Source organism: Manduca sexta, unplaced genomic scaffold, assembly GCF_014839805.1.
Source record: "Manduca sexta isolate Smith_Timp_Sample1 unplaced genomic scaffold, JHU_Msex_v1.0 HiC_scaffold_2686, whole genome shotgun sequence".
Taxonomy (NCBI): domain Eukaryota; kingdom Metazoa; phylum Arthropoda; class Insecta; order Lepidoptera; family Sphingidae; genus Manduca; species Manduca sexta.
In genome coordinates this window covers 1-17,622 of record NW_023593675.1, presented here as the reverse complement: position 1 = coordinate 17,622, position 17,622 = coordinate 1, and the positions used below count along the sequence as shown (strand labels likewise).

Genomic DNA, 17,622 nt, shown 5'->3' with positions numbered 1-17,622 from the left:
AAAAACGTTATATTACCTAAAAATTAAGTATAAGTACCTTTTTTTTTTTTTTTTGTTTTCGCGGAGAAAGTGCCTTATGACTACCGCCGAGCCTTCGGGGGGGGCGACTGAGCGGTTATGTTGGGATCACTGCCTTACGGCCCGGCGTTGAGCCACCCGGATTTGATCTTGACCTTCGGGTGACCGCCGGGCCGAGTCCCTAACTCATATACACGCACGGCATACCAACTAAAACTCCGCGGTGGCCGTCTTCGGCGCATTAGGGACGACTGTGGGCTTCCTCTGACTGAAATGTTTAAGTTTTCGTCCGCAGTCGTAACCGAAGGACGCTCTCGGCGTCAACGGCAGCATGAGGCCTACCTTCCACGCTGCCGTCCATCTCGGGGTCATCACAATGTGCGAGATGTGCACAACGTACACTAAGGGCGGACGGCCCCCAGCCAAGTATAAGTACCTAAGCCTAAAACCGAAATGCATCTTTTCTTGCAAAATCGACAGTAGTTTAAAGCACCAGGCACAACTAATATTTAGTATATTAAATGCAAAGTGGTTTCATCCTATATAACATACCTATAATTTTTAAACTAATATTTCGTTAGCAAGAAAGGCAAAAACTTCAAACTGAATAGGGACTTGAGCAGAACAACAAAGCATTTAGAAAGCAAAATTATTTAATAATACTCTACTGCGCCTGCGCATACGGCAGTACATATTTGAGCATTGGGAAATCTGTTCAAGTTGCCTCCGCAACCGCTGTACGAGAAGCCTCTGCAGAAGCGTTGCGTTATGTCAAAATAAAACCTGAAAATGAAGAAATTAAAAAAAAATTATAGAATTTTTATTCTGCAAACGTTGCATAATGCCCTTGAAGCCCTGCCTCAATTTTTTCTTTGTAATCCTAATATATTCTTAGTAATCCTAGTATGTACCATGGAACCTTAAATCGCGCCTCTCAAATAATATAGGTATGGTACGTACCCACATTATAATTAACTTAAGAACTAATCTGCTTACGGCCAAGACGATGCCAATACTTTATCTGTTATTGGCATTCTTGCACCAGAAGTGACAAAAATGATTACTTCACCTAAACTCAGTATTCGCAGCCGAAGTGATTATATCTTTATACTAGCGGCTGTAGACCTTATTTTCTACATTTAAGATGTTGATGCTGCATTACAAAACGACAATGAATACCTTCCTCAGTGCATAACTCGTTAATATATACTCCTTTAGGCCTCAAAGATGTATGAGGTCGTGTAAATAATGTCCGGAAGTGAGTGCTAAAACAAATTTACCAAATCAAAACTTACATCGGATGGTAGTTATTACAGTCTCCAAAGTCCGGCTGATAACGGCAATATATCTTTTCCGGAAACATTTGCTCTTGCTTCGTGTAGGCCAATTTCTGAAAATCGAAGATAATGAACAAGAAGCTATGTTAAGTTAAGCCGGGATAGCCTAGTTGGGTATGGAACGGACTTTCGAGACGAATGCCTGCAGATTCAAATCCCAAGAGCCCAAACTTCAGAGTTTTCTAAAATTAAGTGGGTTTTCTTTGTATGTACGTAAACGCTTGCTTTAAAGGTGAAAGGAAACATCGAGAGGATACCTAAAAAGTTCTCTATAGGAATTTTGAAGAGAGGTTATTGAAGTCTAATCCCTCTCTTAAGTAGAGGAGGCCTGTGCCCAGCTGTGGGACATTATAATGCAGAGCTGATATTACTATTATTACAACTATGTCGTGCGCTTAGCAAATAACTCAAAAGAATTTGTCAAGTTCAAGTCAATTGCATAATGATTTCTTATGTTTACGCGAATGTTAGACATTGAAATTAAACTAATTTTCGGATTCTATCGCGGTGCTAGTATTTTATTTTCTCCCGACGTTTCGAAGACTTTGCAGCCTTCATGGTCACGGGGGACTGAGGTGTTGTTCATCCGTAAAGTCAAAGTTACAATATCTACCTACATTTTACAATTATACAACTTTTTTAAATTTTTTAAATTTTAGCTGTTGGTGGTCAGCTATATGTTCTTTTAAAAGAACATATAGCTGACGTATTCGACGCTCGACGAAGTCTGCAGTCGCTGAACACTCTGAAGGAGGCGCCAATCATTATCTGCGACTAGACAAGCCACAAATCCTCGCCAAAGAACACCGATTCCTGCCTAGGATGATTCGCGAGGCTATTGAAATAAAAAACATCCTAATTTCAATAGGGAAGATGGTTGGAAGCTTGCACAAGCCTGGGATCCAGTTCTACATTTAATTAAATCGGAACCCAAAAGACCGGCTGCCAGACTTCAAGACACTGTGAGCTCATTCTGCGTAGATCGGACCACCAACAGCTAAAATTTAAAAAGTTGTATAATTGTAAAATGTAGGTAGATATTGTAACTTTGACTTTACGGATGAACAACACCTCAGTCCCCCCGTGATCATGAAGGCTGCAGTCTTTGAAACGTCGGAGAAAATAAAATACTAGCACCGCGATAGAATCCGAAAATTAGTTTAATTTCAATGTTCAAGTCAATTGGTTAATTATAGTTTTAGATTTAAAACTTAAAATACACATCAATATTGATGACGTGTCGCAAAGTTTTAAACAAGTTTTAAATGATTTTTACTTTAGTTTTTAGAATATTGATAATGCCAACCATTAAAGTTTGCAATATGTATTTTAATACTGAGAAACGATGCGAAGAAAATGTATTTTTTGGATTAACACTATGGAATTTAAAAAAATATATAATAAAATGATCATAAACACCTTTCAAACTAATTGGTAATATACTTTAATACGTAACAGATAATGAGGCATATTCCTACGTTTGTAATATTCCAAATACTTTCAAGGACTCAAAATAGTAATTCTATATTATTGGTAACTGTAGTTAATATAATATTATTTGGTATAATTTTCATAATATTTCTTGGTCCAAATCCAAGGATCAACATCATTCTTAAAAGCTACTAAATGCAAATATACAAAGGATTGTAACTGAAAATCGTTATTCCTGATTTTTTCACTCACCTTGACAACGGTCGCGACATTCATTTCTCGTTTCGAAGTGATTTTTGCTCTTACCGCACAGACCAAATGTAAACGTTTTACAATCCTCCATTTTTACGTCGTAATAAAATCTAAAATTTATATCATATTTTATAAGCCCAATGGACAAAGCGATGGATATTTAAAGGATTACGAATGCTTTTAAAGCAAATGTTCCATAAACCACCGTCATATAGCGCATTAAGTTAAAAAAAATCTGAAATACTAGATATAGGTGCCCTATTATTGAGGCATTGTAAATTAAGGAATTAATGCTCGCGGCTCATCACAGTAAATAAACAATATAGCACGCCATAGGGATTATAAAAATTTAAAGAAACGTTTTTTAAATAACAAATTCCTTAGCCTCACGCGTTTTCCCTTCCATTGGTTGCCAGAAGTGAATCATGTATTATTCGTGGCTTTAACCATAACAAAGATAAATAAATGCTTGCAGTACTTCGGTTGCAAAGGCTCCCCGTCGGTACAATCGAAACCATTAGGCTGAAATTTGCACCACACACTCCAGTCGTAATCGCTTATGTTGTCTGGAAGCAAGACGTGCATCTGCATAAGACAAACTCGACAGCGGTAATTACGAGCAATAATACCTATTGTATCTATTTAGGCTATTGTGTAAAACGCTCTTTTTACAGTAAACATTATATTAGCAAAATAATTACAGAATACAATTTTAGACATTCTTTTGACAACGTCCAGCCAGAGAGAATAATAATCGAATAGTCGCCGCGTGACATATCTTCTCTTCTGCCAGCCTGCCCGCGCAGCCGAATACTTCCGGAAACGCCCGATGTCATCGGCTAGGATAGCGGCACGTAACATCGGCCATCCTGCAAAGTGAATACCGTAAGGTATTCACAAAAATAAATTTGAGAAAATAGAACTGAATTGGGTACCTATATTTTAAACAGATAGGGCCCAGCAACACAAATCAGAATGCTCTTGTCTGCACACAGAATATGATCAGAATGCTCATGACTACAGACAGAATATGATCACAGACAATGAATGACAGAATATGTTCATGGTCACAGACAGAATATGACCAGAATGCTCATGGCTACAGACAGAATATGATCAGAATGCTCATGATTACAGACAAAATATGATCAGAATGCTCATGGTTACAGACAGAATATGACCAGAATGGTCATTGCTACAGACAGAATATGATCAAAATGGTCACGGCTGCAGATAGAATATTATCAAAAGGCTCACGGCCACAGACAGATCAGATTAAATAAAATAAACAGTTACGCACGTTCGCATTGTCAGCCTGAAGTGTTGCGCCACTAATTTGACTTCACATGACTCCAGTCATTCCTGTCTCCAATGATTTAGTTTCTAAGAAAACACCCTCTCCAGTGAGCCAAGCAGCAGGCATAAAGAAGTTTTTGTTATGAATGTCTTTAATCGTACTAATGTGCAGACATCAATTCCATATGCATTCCCAACATATTTACTTCAACAGACGTAGACGTTGCCATGGTAACTAAAAATCTGAGAATCTGGAAATTTTAATTTTGGCATTCAATGATTCATCACAGATTTATTCCGATAGTTCTCTTCACATTCGAATTCAATGTAACTTCAAATTATCATTTGTATAATCCCACTTCTGAATGTAAAACGCTCTTTTACAGTAAACATTATATTAGCAAAATAATTACAGAATACAATTTTAGACATTCTTTTGACAACGTCCAGCCAGAGAGAATAATAATCGAATAGTCGCCGCGTGACATATCTTCTCTTCTGCCAGCCTGCCCGCGCAGCCGAATACTTCCGGAAACGCCCGATGTCATCGGCTAGGATAGCGGCACGTAACAATTGTTTTCTATTGTCCCCTATGTCAATCGCTACTATTGTAACCATCTCAATAATGAACATGTACGAATAGAATTGCAATGCTTCCGACATAAATATATATTAACCCTGAAAGAGGATAGACTAATTAAATTACTTATAATTTATTTCTGCAATGTAGTGTAAAATACATTATATTTACATAACGTAATACTTAACACCTAACTTGTAGCAGCCCATATAAACCTAAATTTAACTCACCACGTATTTGTTGTGCAACTATGCCTTTCACGTCGAAACATATTATTTGAAAATATAAAAATACTGTAAAGGGTACAGCGAACATGATAAGAAAATGTTTTTCAAATAACGTGTATTTTATTGCCCATAATATTTATTTTTCAAATATAATATAACATTGGAAATAAGCATTTTAACAATCAGGGAGAAAAGCTTGGCCCTACCAATGTACCTAGTCGATATTTTTAAGAATATCTCCCCTTCAAGGGCGGAGCGGAAGCCAAACGTTGTATCGCTTCTTGCAGCGACTGCTTTCGATACTCAGCAGGTATAGATTTATAGACATTTTCCATAACCCAGTCAACAAGAACTGTCTGTTCTACACGTCTCTCGATGATGTATTTCTTCGCATGATAATCCATCTTTCCCTTAAGCGTATAATACACTTCCATTACTCGTGCACGATACGCTGCTTCCAACTGAATTTGTATACACTCTTTCTTTGCATCAATTAATAATTTCTGCCCTTCTGCTCTCCATTGAGCTTCCTTCGAAGATTTTATAATATTTTCATACATGTCTATTTCATCCTGTCTTGTTTTCTCTAATGCAGCATGTACTTCTTCCACTTGTGCATCAAGGCTAGCGCCAAATGCAGGACCAAGTCTTGTCGTGGCTAAATACAAAATTAAAGCTATTGATAGACCACTGTAATACTCATGTTCAAGTATATATTTCTCTTTACTCAATAAATAGTTGATAAGTGCAATGCCAAATAAGTATGGGCCTGTTACACCAGTCTTGGGGTAGAAGAATTGGAACCACTCATTAGGTATAAAGCCGAAACGGCATGGGGCTGATTTTTCCGCGCGTTTAAAATCTGGTTTCTTTAGAGCAGACGTTCCGTCGGAGCCGGCGCATACGTTGGTTTGTCTTGTCGCGGGACATGTCTTCGTGTGAGCAAATACAATATTTGACAAGAATAAATTAAATGATTTCTTATGTAATAGGTTTATCTGGCGCTTTATCATGGTGAAATCAAATATACGGATGACAATAATATTAACCGCATATGTAACTATTGACAACAAAGAGAAGAAAGCAAGAATAAAGATTATGGAAATTTGTCTGAGGACATTTGACATACTTCATATCAAAGATCATCAAATACAATTATAAGTAATTATGATTTCTCTATGCTTCACATTCCAAAGAATATCGCATAGGTAGATATCCAAAAATAAAATATCTCAGAGAAATATGCAAATTAGATACAGGATGCTCGAATATAAACAAGATCAGTACCCGCACGAATTTACGCATTTTATAGTTTTTTTTTTTTATGAAATTTAAAAAGCGCCCTGTGAGCGTATTAGCTACTAACATACGGCATGAACCACAGACCACGGCTTTAGTTATTGTTCTGAGGCATGAATGTTGGTCGCATGGAAACTTTAAATAGTAAATTATGTAATGATAAACTTAAAAATGCAAGCGGCGATAGCCTAAATGGGTCGGGGACAGACTGCCGAGACGAATGTCAGCAGGTTCAAATCCCAAGAGCACTCACATCTGCCTTTGGAAAATAGAATTATATGCGTATTCTTTTTGAATTATTGCTTACTTTAACAATCAAGGAAAACCTGCAAACCTCAGAAGTTCTTAATAGCAATTTTGGGGATGAATGAAGTCTACCAATCCACACTAGACCAGCGTAGTGGCCTAAGTCCTCTTAGTAGTAGACGAGGACCGTGCCCAACAGTGGGACAGTATATAATACAGGGCTGATATTATACGACATCTTGTGGCTAATGATGATGATGATGATGATGATGATGATGAATTTATATATTATTATAAACTTAAAATGTGTCGGAAACGGCAGCACAAATTTATTTTTTTAAAGTATGACATTGTCAAACAACTATAGGGAAACGCGTAAACCTACTCCATAGGAATACACTTAAATTCCTACTAGCGGTACAGAACATACTTAGGAAGCCATTGTTTTAAATGCATTCGTATATTTATACTTTTCCTGGGAATACGACCATGGCCACGTTGAAAGTGTTGCTTATCATCGATGACCTCAAGGGGTCCACTATCTTATAAATCGCAATAGAAATACCTACAATGTTGCGCGACTTTTTAATCACACAGATGACCTCTCCGTCCAATAAAACAGCCACTGAATCAAGCCAACATTTTCAATTAATAAAACAAACACGTATCAAACCTTTTTGTCCGTATTTGATAGGCAGTGCAACTAGGGCACCCGCTTTTCGCAATGTGTATTTCATCCCATGATGTGGAAAATAAAACAACTTAAATATTTTAGTATAAATTGTTTAATGTTCTATTGCATCAGAATTAATCGTTTAAATAACTTCTTTATAATTCAAAATTGTAAACAAGTAACCTTACTAATGGTTCCCATTGGACATAGGAGTAATTATACAATCTACGAGATAAGTGATAACTATATCTATAAATAATAGTATTTAGAGACGGTATTTGGCAGCCCTCAGGATGGGGTACTTGTCACCGGTGCAGAGACCACGGAAATCGTCCATGGAGAGGTCATTGATTGAAATACCGCCGAGGTTCTTTGATCTGTAAAAATAAAAATTATATTATCGTCCAACATAAAGCATTATGACGAAAAATACTTTCTTTTGCGGTTTAATATCCAAACTTTCATTTGTAGCTGTTTACAAAATGTCTTTAACTATAACTATCATTTAGCGTTGGTATTCGCTAGCTTTTCAAACCTAAAAGCAAGAATAGACAATCAGATTTTCAATGTGTGAAAAATTATTCCGACTCAATTGTAGTTAAAACGTTTGTGAAAAACAATCGATAACTCATTTACAACTTTTGGTTAACTACTACACAGTATAGAATTTTAAAATATTCGTTACGAAATTTTCCCAATGTTTTATTATTTGTTTTTATACAATGAAAAAAATCTCGGAAATTTCTCACGCGTTCCAAGAAATGATCAACGAAATTGATTGCATCAACCCCACATTACAATTGTTAGGGTAGATAGAGAAATAAAATTTATCTTGGCTGAAAATATAAATATTCAGAGTACAATAACAAAAAAAATAATCATGATATTATATCATATTCTGGTACTACTTATACACTCGTTGAAAGAAAATCTATTAGGACATAATATCAGGTAAGTACTCATATGTAAGTATATATATGACGAATCACATTTCACTTAGTTTATATTTGAGAGTTGTTTGTGTTTAATTGCTATCTGTATAATATCTTTAGGGCAATTCCTATGTAAACGCTTAACGCTACCGTCGGATCCTCTGCAATCGAATCACAATAAAGTGTGATGCTTACGGATGAGTTATTTTGATTAGTTCATTGTTATCATTAACGTGTAATAAGCTGTTGGGATAATTAATTTTAATGGAAAAGGAAATTCAACTTACGTGACGTATGATGCTTTCTGTCCCGCGGTGTCGGGGTCTTCGTAAGACACCCACATACCGCCTTCGCCGCTGTCGTCGGGGAGTCTGAAGGCGTATGTGCCTGCAACATATTCTCGTTATATTTTATTCGTTTTATCTCCCTACAGCTAACAAGGTATAACATTCCGTGATATCGTTGTGAATTCCGTCTAACCAACAGTTTTTGATGGGTTCATTACTTATTTAATCGACCAAGTTCAATAAATGTCTATAAATATACTAAAATATTGCGTATCTTTTATTATTATTTTTAAAAAATAATCACCGTGAATGAATGCTAAAAATATTATAACATATGCGCCATTACTTCTATTTGTACCTCAATTTACCCGTCATAAGTCTTTATAAATTAATGTAACAATTATAAAACACAAAGATAATTAAACACATTAGACAGTGTTAACACATAATATTAATGATGTTTATTAAACATCTGACGAATGAATTTTAAAAAACATAGACACCAATTGCAGGTCGGTGACTCTATTTGCATTTATTATCATACGGAATTGTGATTACATGGTAAAAGGCTATGTTTATGCATTATTACCACACTTTGGACGTTAATTAGGATATTAATTGGTTTGATTATATCAAATAGGGCATACATAACGTAACGTTTGTGCAAAGTTGGCGTTGAAAACAAATAATAAGCGCAATACACATTATGAAAGCGTCATATACATTTGGAACAGGCACAACTAAGTAAAACTATTTGAAAATTGAACAATCAAATTAAATTCCAGCTGGTTTTTCCTGTAATTCCGCATTTTAAATACATCGACACATTGTAATCGTATTAAATCTTTGTGACGAATTTCAATGAAAAGAACTTTTGGTATTATTATGTCGCTACGCCGTCATGTTCCCAAAATAGCTTTTGTTTCATTAAACGTGTTTAAATATTTTATTTCACGTTGAACATAGAAAGTGGTTCCAAAAATATACAACTGGATTTGAAAATACAACATTATGAACTGCAATACGTATGTATCGTACATACGTATAAAGGTTTTAATTTTTTATCGCATGTTAGGAGTTATTACGCTAAGCTTGTGCAAAGCAAGTATGGATTTTGCAACACACACCATACAGCATGCATTTTTTTTATTTAAGCAACTTCAATGCTAAAAATTAACATGACGTAATCTATACGCGATTGATCAATGATTCAACTTAAAGCCAAAGGTGTGGTTTGGCGTCCGCGACCTCAGCTATTCAACCATCTAAATGTATATACATATATCAGATTTAGCTAATATGAAGCTAACTGGCCTCCCTAATTATATAACGCGATATTACTTAACTTTGTCTGCATACGGATCTATGGACTGACTAAGCCTCTACCACAATGCAATGCGACAACTAAGTCATAAACTTAATATCTTTTCAGACGTTCAGAAATATTATCCAAGACCCAAAAATAACCGCCACCTAGTATTTCAACTAATCTAATCAGATTATTCTAGAACCGTACCGTGTGAAATGAACTATGAAGCCGTGAAGGACCAATCACCATTTAGTGTTAATAGCAAAAAGCCTACTGTAAATGAGTACCAACCAAAAACAGGCGTAAGATCATCCTCCTTCGTTAAGCCCTTTTCTGAAAAGTTAAATACGCTTACTGATTCCCACAAATTTTGTATCTACAATAGCAAAAAAGCAAAATGTATGGCTAGTAATAATAATATATAAATACAGTTAATTACAGTTTTATTGGTATATAAATATTTCGGATTGCATCTGTCACCAATAGACAAGTCTATGTCACCAAAATATACATATAAGTATTTTGGGATTCCTTTACGACCAGGATACCAATTAATTAAAATGTTTATTCTTATAACTGTTATAAACTGTATTTGAATGACATGAAGTCAGCATAAAGTCCACAACCACAATAAAACCTACCAAATCGTTTGCTGGGGTCGGTGACCTTCCTAAGATGGGGACGCATTCCCTTCTGGTGGTTGGGGTTGATAAGCTTCGCGCAGACTTCAGGGTAGCTCAGGAGACCTTCGATCTTTGTGTAAGGACCTGATGAAGAAATAATACAAATTCTATATTTGTGATCGTAGTCGTTTCCTGGGATTTATAGTTTCATATTTACTACAAAAAACTTATTGTTTTTGTGCAATAAAATATTCAACTGCACTAAGAAAAGACTGAATTTTGTTTTTAGTTTCAAATTGTCTTAGCTTAACATTTTTATTGCCTTCAAAGGCTAATCAGCTACCAACTAACTCATGGAGGAAAGTCAAGATATGCTATATGTATGCTATGCTAAAGGAAATATTCATGAATATTTCATTAAAATATTCAACACTCTTCCCGAGTAGCAATAAATGTCCTTCCCTATACTAGGAACAAAAATATGTATATTGTTTCATATGTATCTTTATAAAAATTAATAAATTCATTTGCATCATAAAATACCAATTTATATTTCCAGAAAACCTTTTTACTAGAACATTACAACACATGTTTGCATCAAATATCAGGATTTAGCAAAATCTACCGCGCACAGTAATCATACAGTTTTGGTAAGTTGCTTCGCTACATCTAGTCCAAAGAGAAATGTGAATAGAATTTACTTTTATTTACCGGTACAACTCTACTGAGCTGTACGTTCTAAGCAATGAATGTCCAAACTCGGACATTTTACTTGTAGTTTTATTCGTCTTGAATACTTAGATCGCAAGACTTGTTTATTTATTTCTGTACAACAACAGCATAACATTAAACTGGATTTATATTATTTTATGGCAATGATTCGACTACTCGTTACCACAAAATATTTCGCATGTTACTCAATAAGTATTGACAATCAAGTATTCATGAAATTGTAAAACTGGTGCAAACATAATATTTAGTGCTGCATAAGGTGTCAACAAAATCATATCACACATATCTTTATCACGTAGTATATTATATCCTACTTCCTCATAGCAGGTAAGGTTGATTTAATTAGAGGAGAGGCTCATGAATGCCCACATAAGTAACATTGATATATACATACCAGCTTCGCCAGCGCCATCGGTGTGCAATGGGGGAACTCCTGAGATTTCACTCTCAGAATCTAGCTTCCATGTGCGACTGTAAGATGCAATGCCAAGGACGAGTTTGTTGCTTGGGGCATTGCTCTGCAACCTAAATGGGAAATATTAAGCTTATAAATAAATTCTAACACAGAAACATTAATTAAAATCCGATAATAAATCGTAATAACCCTCTAAATTTCGGTAGAAGGGTTAAGTTTCAAGAAACGAGAAAAGAGCCGTAATACGCGCACGTGACGTCATCAGGAAATAAAAAGTATAACATGGAGTGATGTCCGCACATTGCAATATTTGAAATTTATTTGTATTCAATTTCCTATTTAACTTTTATTCAAGTTTTCACAAAAGACCTTATTTTGTTATATACAGGATTGTGTACAAAATTATACATAGTAAAATACCCTATTACAGCATGCACTGAACTGCGCTCCCTCTCTCTATGTTCTGTCACCTAACGCTCTCAATATACACTGGGCACACTTGTTATTTCTCATTTTTTTTATAGAACCCATTTTTAAAATGACTTACCAGTAGTTGATAGCGGCATCAACATTCTGCAGCGGGTTGCGATTCTGCGGAGTGTAGATGGGTGACACGTAGTCCGCCTCTTTGGGGTTACGTTCAGGAGTGAAGTAGTCGTAAGCCTCGATGTTTACAATATCAACAAGGTTGATAATGGCCGGCACGTCGTAGTAGACTAAAATTAAAATATGTTGATCAATAAAAGACAACTTTAACTTCTTAAATTGTGCTTGTCATCTACAAGTAATATTAAAAATCTCTACCTAAAAGATTTCATAAATTCAACTATGTTATACAAGTCGGAATCTCATCCAAACCAGGTAAAGGACACTTATTGATTACGTCACATGTGTTTAGTTTTCCAAACGCTTCATGAAGCAAAGAATAGATGCTGCATGGTAACAAGCGCAGGCTTGCTATATAGATACATTCGGAAAGATTTGGATTTACATTTACCAATCACGCCCAATGCGGATTAGAAGAGTAGTGAGTGCCTTCGTATCGAATTTTTTTGCTGCAGTCTGATATACGATCTATAGAAGTAATTTATGGCTGCTACGTCCTATTATTCAAATTTAAATTATCTATCGGAAAATAATAATACCCATCAAACCCGTATATGATTTATAAAATATTTATAAATTACTAGCAACAATGAATTGTTTTTCAAAAGAATAGGTTTATCAACATTGACCTAGTACACTCCCCACACTCACATAAATAAAAATACTTGTTATTTATCACCACTCGTTCTCCTTTGTAAGGGCATAAACTGCGTATAAACTCAAACAATAAGAGGTAGACATCTTCACAATTTAGCAGAACGTGATCAAATTACCTCGAATGAGATGATACCAATGCGCCACATACTGTACCTATGACAATGTGATAATAGCTGCACTTGGTCTACCACATAACAAGGTCATATTGATATCCTTTTTAAACAATATATTCAGACAAATTGTAACTTAAATTTTTATAACGAGGCCTTATTTGACCATTAAACTAATATAAATTTTCCTGTTGTCATACCATTTTTGTATCGAGAATGGTGTCACAGGCCGCCAGTCTTTTGTTCGACAACGTGCAAAGGCTTTCAACTTTTTGCATTACATACGATACAAAAGGTCAGGAACTGTCAATGTTTCGTTTTCATCTCAGAGCAAAATCTAACGCTAGAAACCTGACTAAAATTGTATATGCGTATAACCATGACAAGTTGATTTCACTAATAGGTAAACTAATTATTAACAGTTAATTAACGTTGCCTTCCTAAAGCCGCATTTAGACCGAACAATTGTCGGTAGCAATAATCGTCAGGAGATTATTGCAATGTACTGTTTAGACATAGATGAAAACTTAAATATCGCTTGCTAATCATACAAGAATCACTCGGGCAAATTTCCCGCCCACTACAACTGTTTACACGAAAACACTTTTCTCGAACATATTACATATTATATTTTTTTCTAAATATTTGCCAAAAGACATATATATGTTCACGTGGGTATTGCCTATCAACGTAGAGGCAAATTTTCTCGCTATTGCATTTATTCAGATGGGGCAACTTTTATTACCACCTTTCAAAAATCACACTTTCGTTGCATAACATTTGCTCTGTGTAAATGAGACTTAAAGTGAAAGAGAAATGTAAGCTTTACTAAATTATATCTATAATATTCTCTGCAACCGCTTTTCGGACACATCAAACTATGCAACTTTTTATACCATTCAAAATTAAATTTTATGAATTGGTAATACTTCATGGAAAAACAGTTTTGTCAAACAACAAACCCACAGGTGTTCTAAATAAACTGATGTTACAAGATCGGTCAAAAAATGTTAATCTACATGAAAAATTGGTCAATATATGATATTTACGAAAACATTTATTTAAAACGTATCCATTAAATAAATAGTTACTTGTCAGAGAGATGGTTAAATAGTTAAAATTTGGACGAATAAATTCCACAAAACCATCCCAAATTGAAAAGTACAAACGAAAACTCACTAGAAGCATTCACGTTTGGTAGAACAGTAACAGCTAACTGCATGTTGGGCTTAACATTGAGCGCTTGTTTCAATTCGCGGACGAGAGCGGTAAATCCTTCACGGTGCTCGGCCTCCTTGTCATCAACGGGCGTTGTGCCGAAGGTCTTCTTGATACCGTGCCAGATAGATCCTGAATAAAAAATAGGAATGAAAAAAATAGTTAGTAAATTCTTCTGATCTAGACAAATATGGAAACATTATGCAAATGGATATACCAGTGCACTTTGTATTTAAAAAAAATCAAGTCGGGTTTGAAACAGCCAGCTTTAGACGGTCCTAATAAGGCCCACCATCCACGGTTTTGGTATTTTATTCGTGTTATAGTAAAAAATACATTCGACGTTTTGTTACTTTTTTATTATTAAAATTCATAATAGGTATGTAGTAATGTTGGACTTTAATTAAATGGTTTACTTTATATTTTTTATGAAACGTTTTCATATATATTTAAAAAAAAATGTTGGGCCTCTGGGATTCCATCAACATAAAACAAAGTATAACATAACCAAATGTGTGTATGTAGTATAGATAAAGTACGTAATTAATAAACTTCTCTATTCTCTCTGGTTGCAATATATGTATATCACTGACAACTTTTAACAGATGATTGCAGATTCAGTCCTTAACGGATTCAAATTGAATACTAATAAACTTTCTGCCCTGTTACTTACCCCAAGTGGAGCGGACCTTCTTGGGCTTAATCCTTGGGAACTGCCAAGCGAGGTCGATGCCGTCAAATCCATGTTGTTCGGCGAGGAGGACGCCAGAGTTCACGAAAGCGGTACGAGCTTGCGGCGATTCCAACTACAAAAGGCAAATTATAATAATATACACTGTCAATTATGATAGTCAATGAAACTCCAAGGGCGACAATCTCTACACAACTTAATGATCGCAAACTCCTATTGAGTAAATAATGAAATGAAATGTCAAAAAACCCATTTTGGCTATTAGTCCATTGAAATGTTACATTTTTAGGCCTTACCTTGCGTTTTTAGAGGACGCAATTTTATTTTTAGAAGTGTAGGGGGTCAGTGTTAAGCTAAAACCAAGTTTGTGGGGTCGCCACCCTTGTCCCACGGCCGCCATCTTGGTTTGAAATGGTTTTACGATGTATCTCTTAAACTATTTATCTGACAAAAAAAATCTATAAACATTTTTTGTTGCAAATTAAATTCTCTACAACTTTGGTCTAGTAACTTTTGTCGTAGAACTATAAATAAAAAGTTATAAGCGAAAATGTTAAGAAATTCAATGTTAAGCAATGTCCATTGCAACGTCATCAGAACGTGTGTTTATAAGGTTCATAATACGTACAACACAAACCCGCGGTTGTCGGCTTGTACGCGAATTACTTGGATCCTGAATCGCTTTGGGACAGATGAAGCAATTGCTTAACATTTTTGCTTATAACTTTTTTATTTATAGTTCTACGACAAAAGTTACTGGACCAAAGTTGTAGAGAATTTAATTTGCAACAAAAATGTTTATAATTTTTTTGTAAAAAACGCAACCCCAAATGTAACTTTTCAATGGACTATATTATTTTCGTGTCCGTAGGGGCCTTCATTAACTGTTGCCAAGACCCAAATGTTGCTATTATGTTAAACAGTCCAGATTATATTTTAAAATGTTAATATTTTTCAGTTGTTTCAACATAAGCTACACAATTTGTGTTTTAAAAGATCAAATACTTGTAATAAAAGCCCTAATATAGAGTTATATTAAGGTCCACTGTGTTTATGAGTATTAAATATGAGAAGGTAAGTCTCGGCCCTCGTTTTCACATGTTACTACTTAGGTTACCACTAGGTACTCGTTTCCTTCGTCCATCACAATAGCAGATTGGTAGAGACCAAAACCTCGTCTGTTTTTTAGAATAATTCTGAATGTTATGTCAATATTTTCTTTGACATTAAAATCGGTTTATCCAGTCAAAAGTTCTGATGAAACAAAAATTTTAAAAAATAATTTCTATTTGTGAACGACCTTTTTTGAAGTCGGTTAAAAACGAGTCATAATTAACATACAGAGAGAACCAACTATCTCTATACATTTACCCCCTTATTCATAAACGTTTTTTATCTAAGGACGAAGTAAAGCTGTGATAACAAGCCTGTTTCTCAGTGCCCAACGGCACTTAGAAATAGACATAGGCCGTTGTGATTGGTTTTTATTGTTATATTTCAATATTAGCCAATCACAACGGCCCTACGTCTACGCACTGCGAAGACTGCCATGCCGTCAGCACTGAGAAACAGACTTGTTATCACAGCCTTACTCGGTCGTTAGATAAAAAACGTCTATGAATAAGGGGGTTAGAAATTAAGTACTTCAAGAGTTGAGAAAGTGCTTCTCACTATCATAATTATTATATTATCAAAGTCTTAATCATTATAATTCATAAAACTGACGGTATATTTTAATAAATAACTTAACCGCTACCTTCGTATCGATAAGCAACTGAACTCATCAGAATAAAATAATTTGACATGCAAACAATTAACTTATACAATTGGTTTATTATTGGCATTGATTTATAACTATTGTAATAGTTTATTAAAATCGTAAAACTTCAAATAACTTACAAGAAGGTTATACTTCTGCGCCTCTTCGGTGTCGGCGTCACCTCCGACAGACAGAAGAACTTTGAGTCCAGGATACTTGGTCTTGAAGTTGGTGATGGCGCGGTAGTTTGCGTGGGCGCGGTCTACATCCAGGTTCTCGTTGAGAGGCACCATCTTGTACGTATCGGGCTGGATGCCAGCATATCCGTACAAGAGATGGGTGCAGAACGACAGCGCAGGGTCCAAGTCCATCGGCAGCATGCGAGCTTGAGCTGGATAAATACATCCTTCAACTGTATTATGATGTAACCAATGTTACATCCTATTATATGTTTGCGTACAATATTATACAATTATTAACTTCGTGGTTCTACTTAGATTAATCTTTCAGTCTTTTACGAAGGAAGGCCTTTTCATAATCAGTGCAGCCGTTTTAATAATTACTCTAGACTAGCGTTTCATAATAAGTATTGTTTTGAATATCTATGCATCATTCTCAGATAGGTAGTAGTTTTATAACATGGCATTTAAAGTAGAAACATATGATCAATATTTTATCAAATTCCGTATAACATAGATGATATTAGTTAACATTCGATTTTGAACCTTACGTTCTAACCCTTTTAACGTATATAATCAATCTAACCTAGTACATCTATAACATCGTTACTCACGCTTATCTAATTGTATCGGTTTTAATTGTAAAAGTAAACGTCAATTAACCAATTAATGGAGTCGAACGTGTCGTCCACCAAACTGTCGTGGGACTTACAATGTGTTTTCAGGGTTAACATTTAGAATTGAG

General features: G+C 35.2%; 2 protein-coding genes across 2 annotated transcripts; both read right to left on the bottom strand.

Annotated features, from left to right (window-relative positions):
• Positions 1–653: 653 nt before the first annotated feature.
• LOC115441170 (kunitz-type serine protease inhibitor bitisilin-3) lies at positions 654–6,923 on the bottom strand. Its single transcript, XM_030165826.2, is given in 6 exon segments — positions 654–801; positions 1,314–1,374; positions 1,376–1,408; positions 3,039–3,148; positions 3,517–3,604; positions 5,145–6,923. Coding segments are annotated over 6 exon segments (507 nt in total). The 5' UTR covers positions 5,230–6,923; the 3' UTR covers positions 654–671.
• A 530-nt stretch (positions 6,924–7,453) lies between these two features.
• LOC119188565 (chitinase-like protein EN03) lies at positions 7,454–17,089 on the bottom strand (the record flags this gene model as incomplete). The annotated part of the gene is given in 8 exon segments (XM_037446183.1): positions 7,454–7,736; positions 8,579–8,678; positions 10,529–10,654; positions 11,637–11,767; positions 12,205–12,373; positions 14,210–14,380; positions 14,922–15,054; positions 16,839–17,089. Coding segments are annotated over 8 exon segments (1,193 nt in total), but the record flags the coding sequence as incomplete, so codon positions are not given.
• Positions 17,090–17,622: the final 533 nt, after the last annotated feature.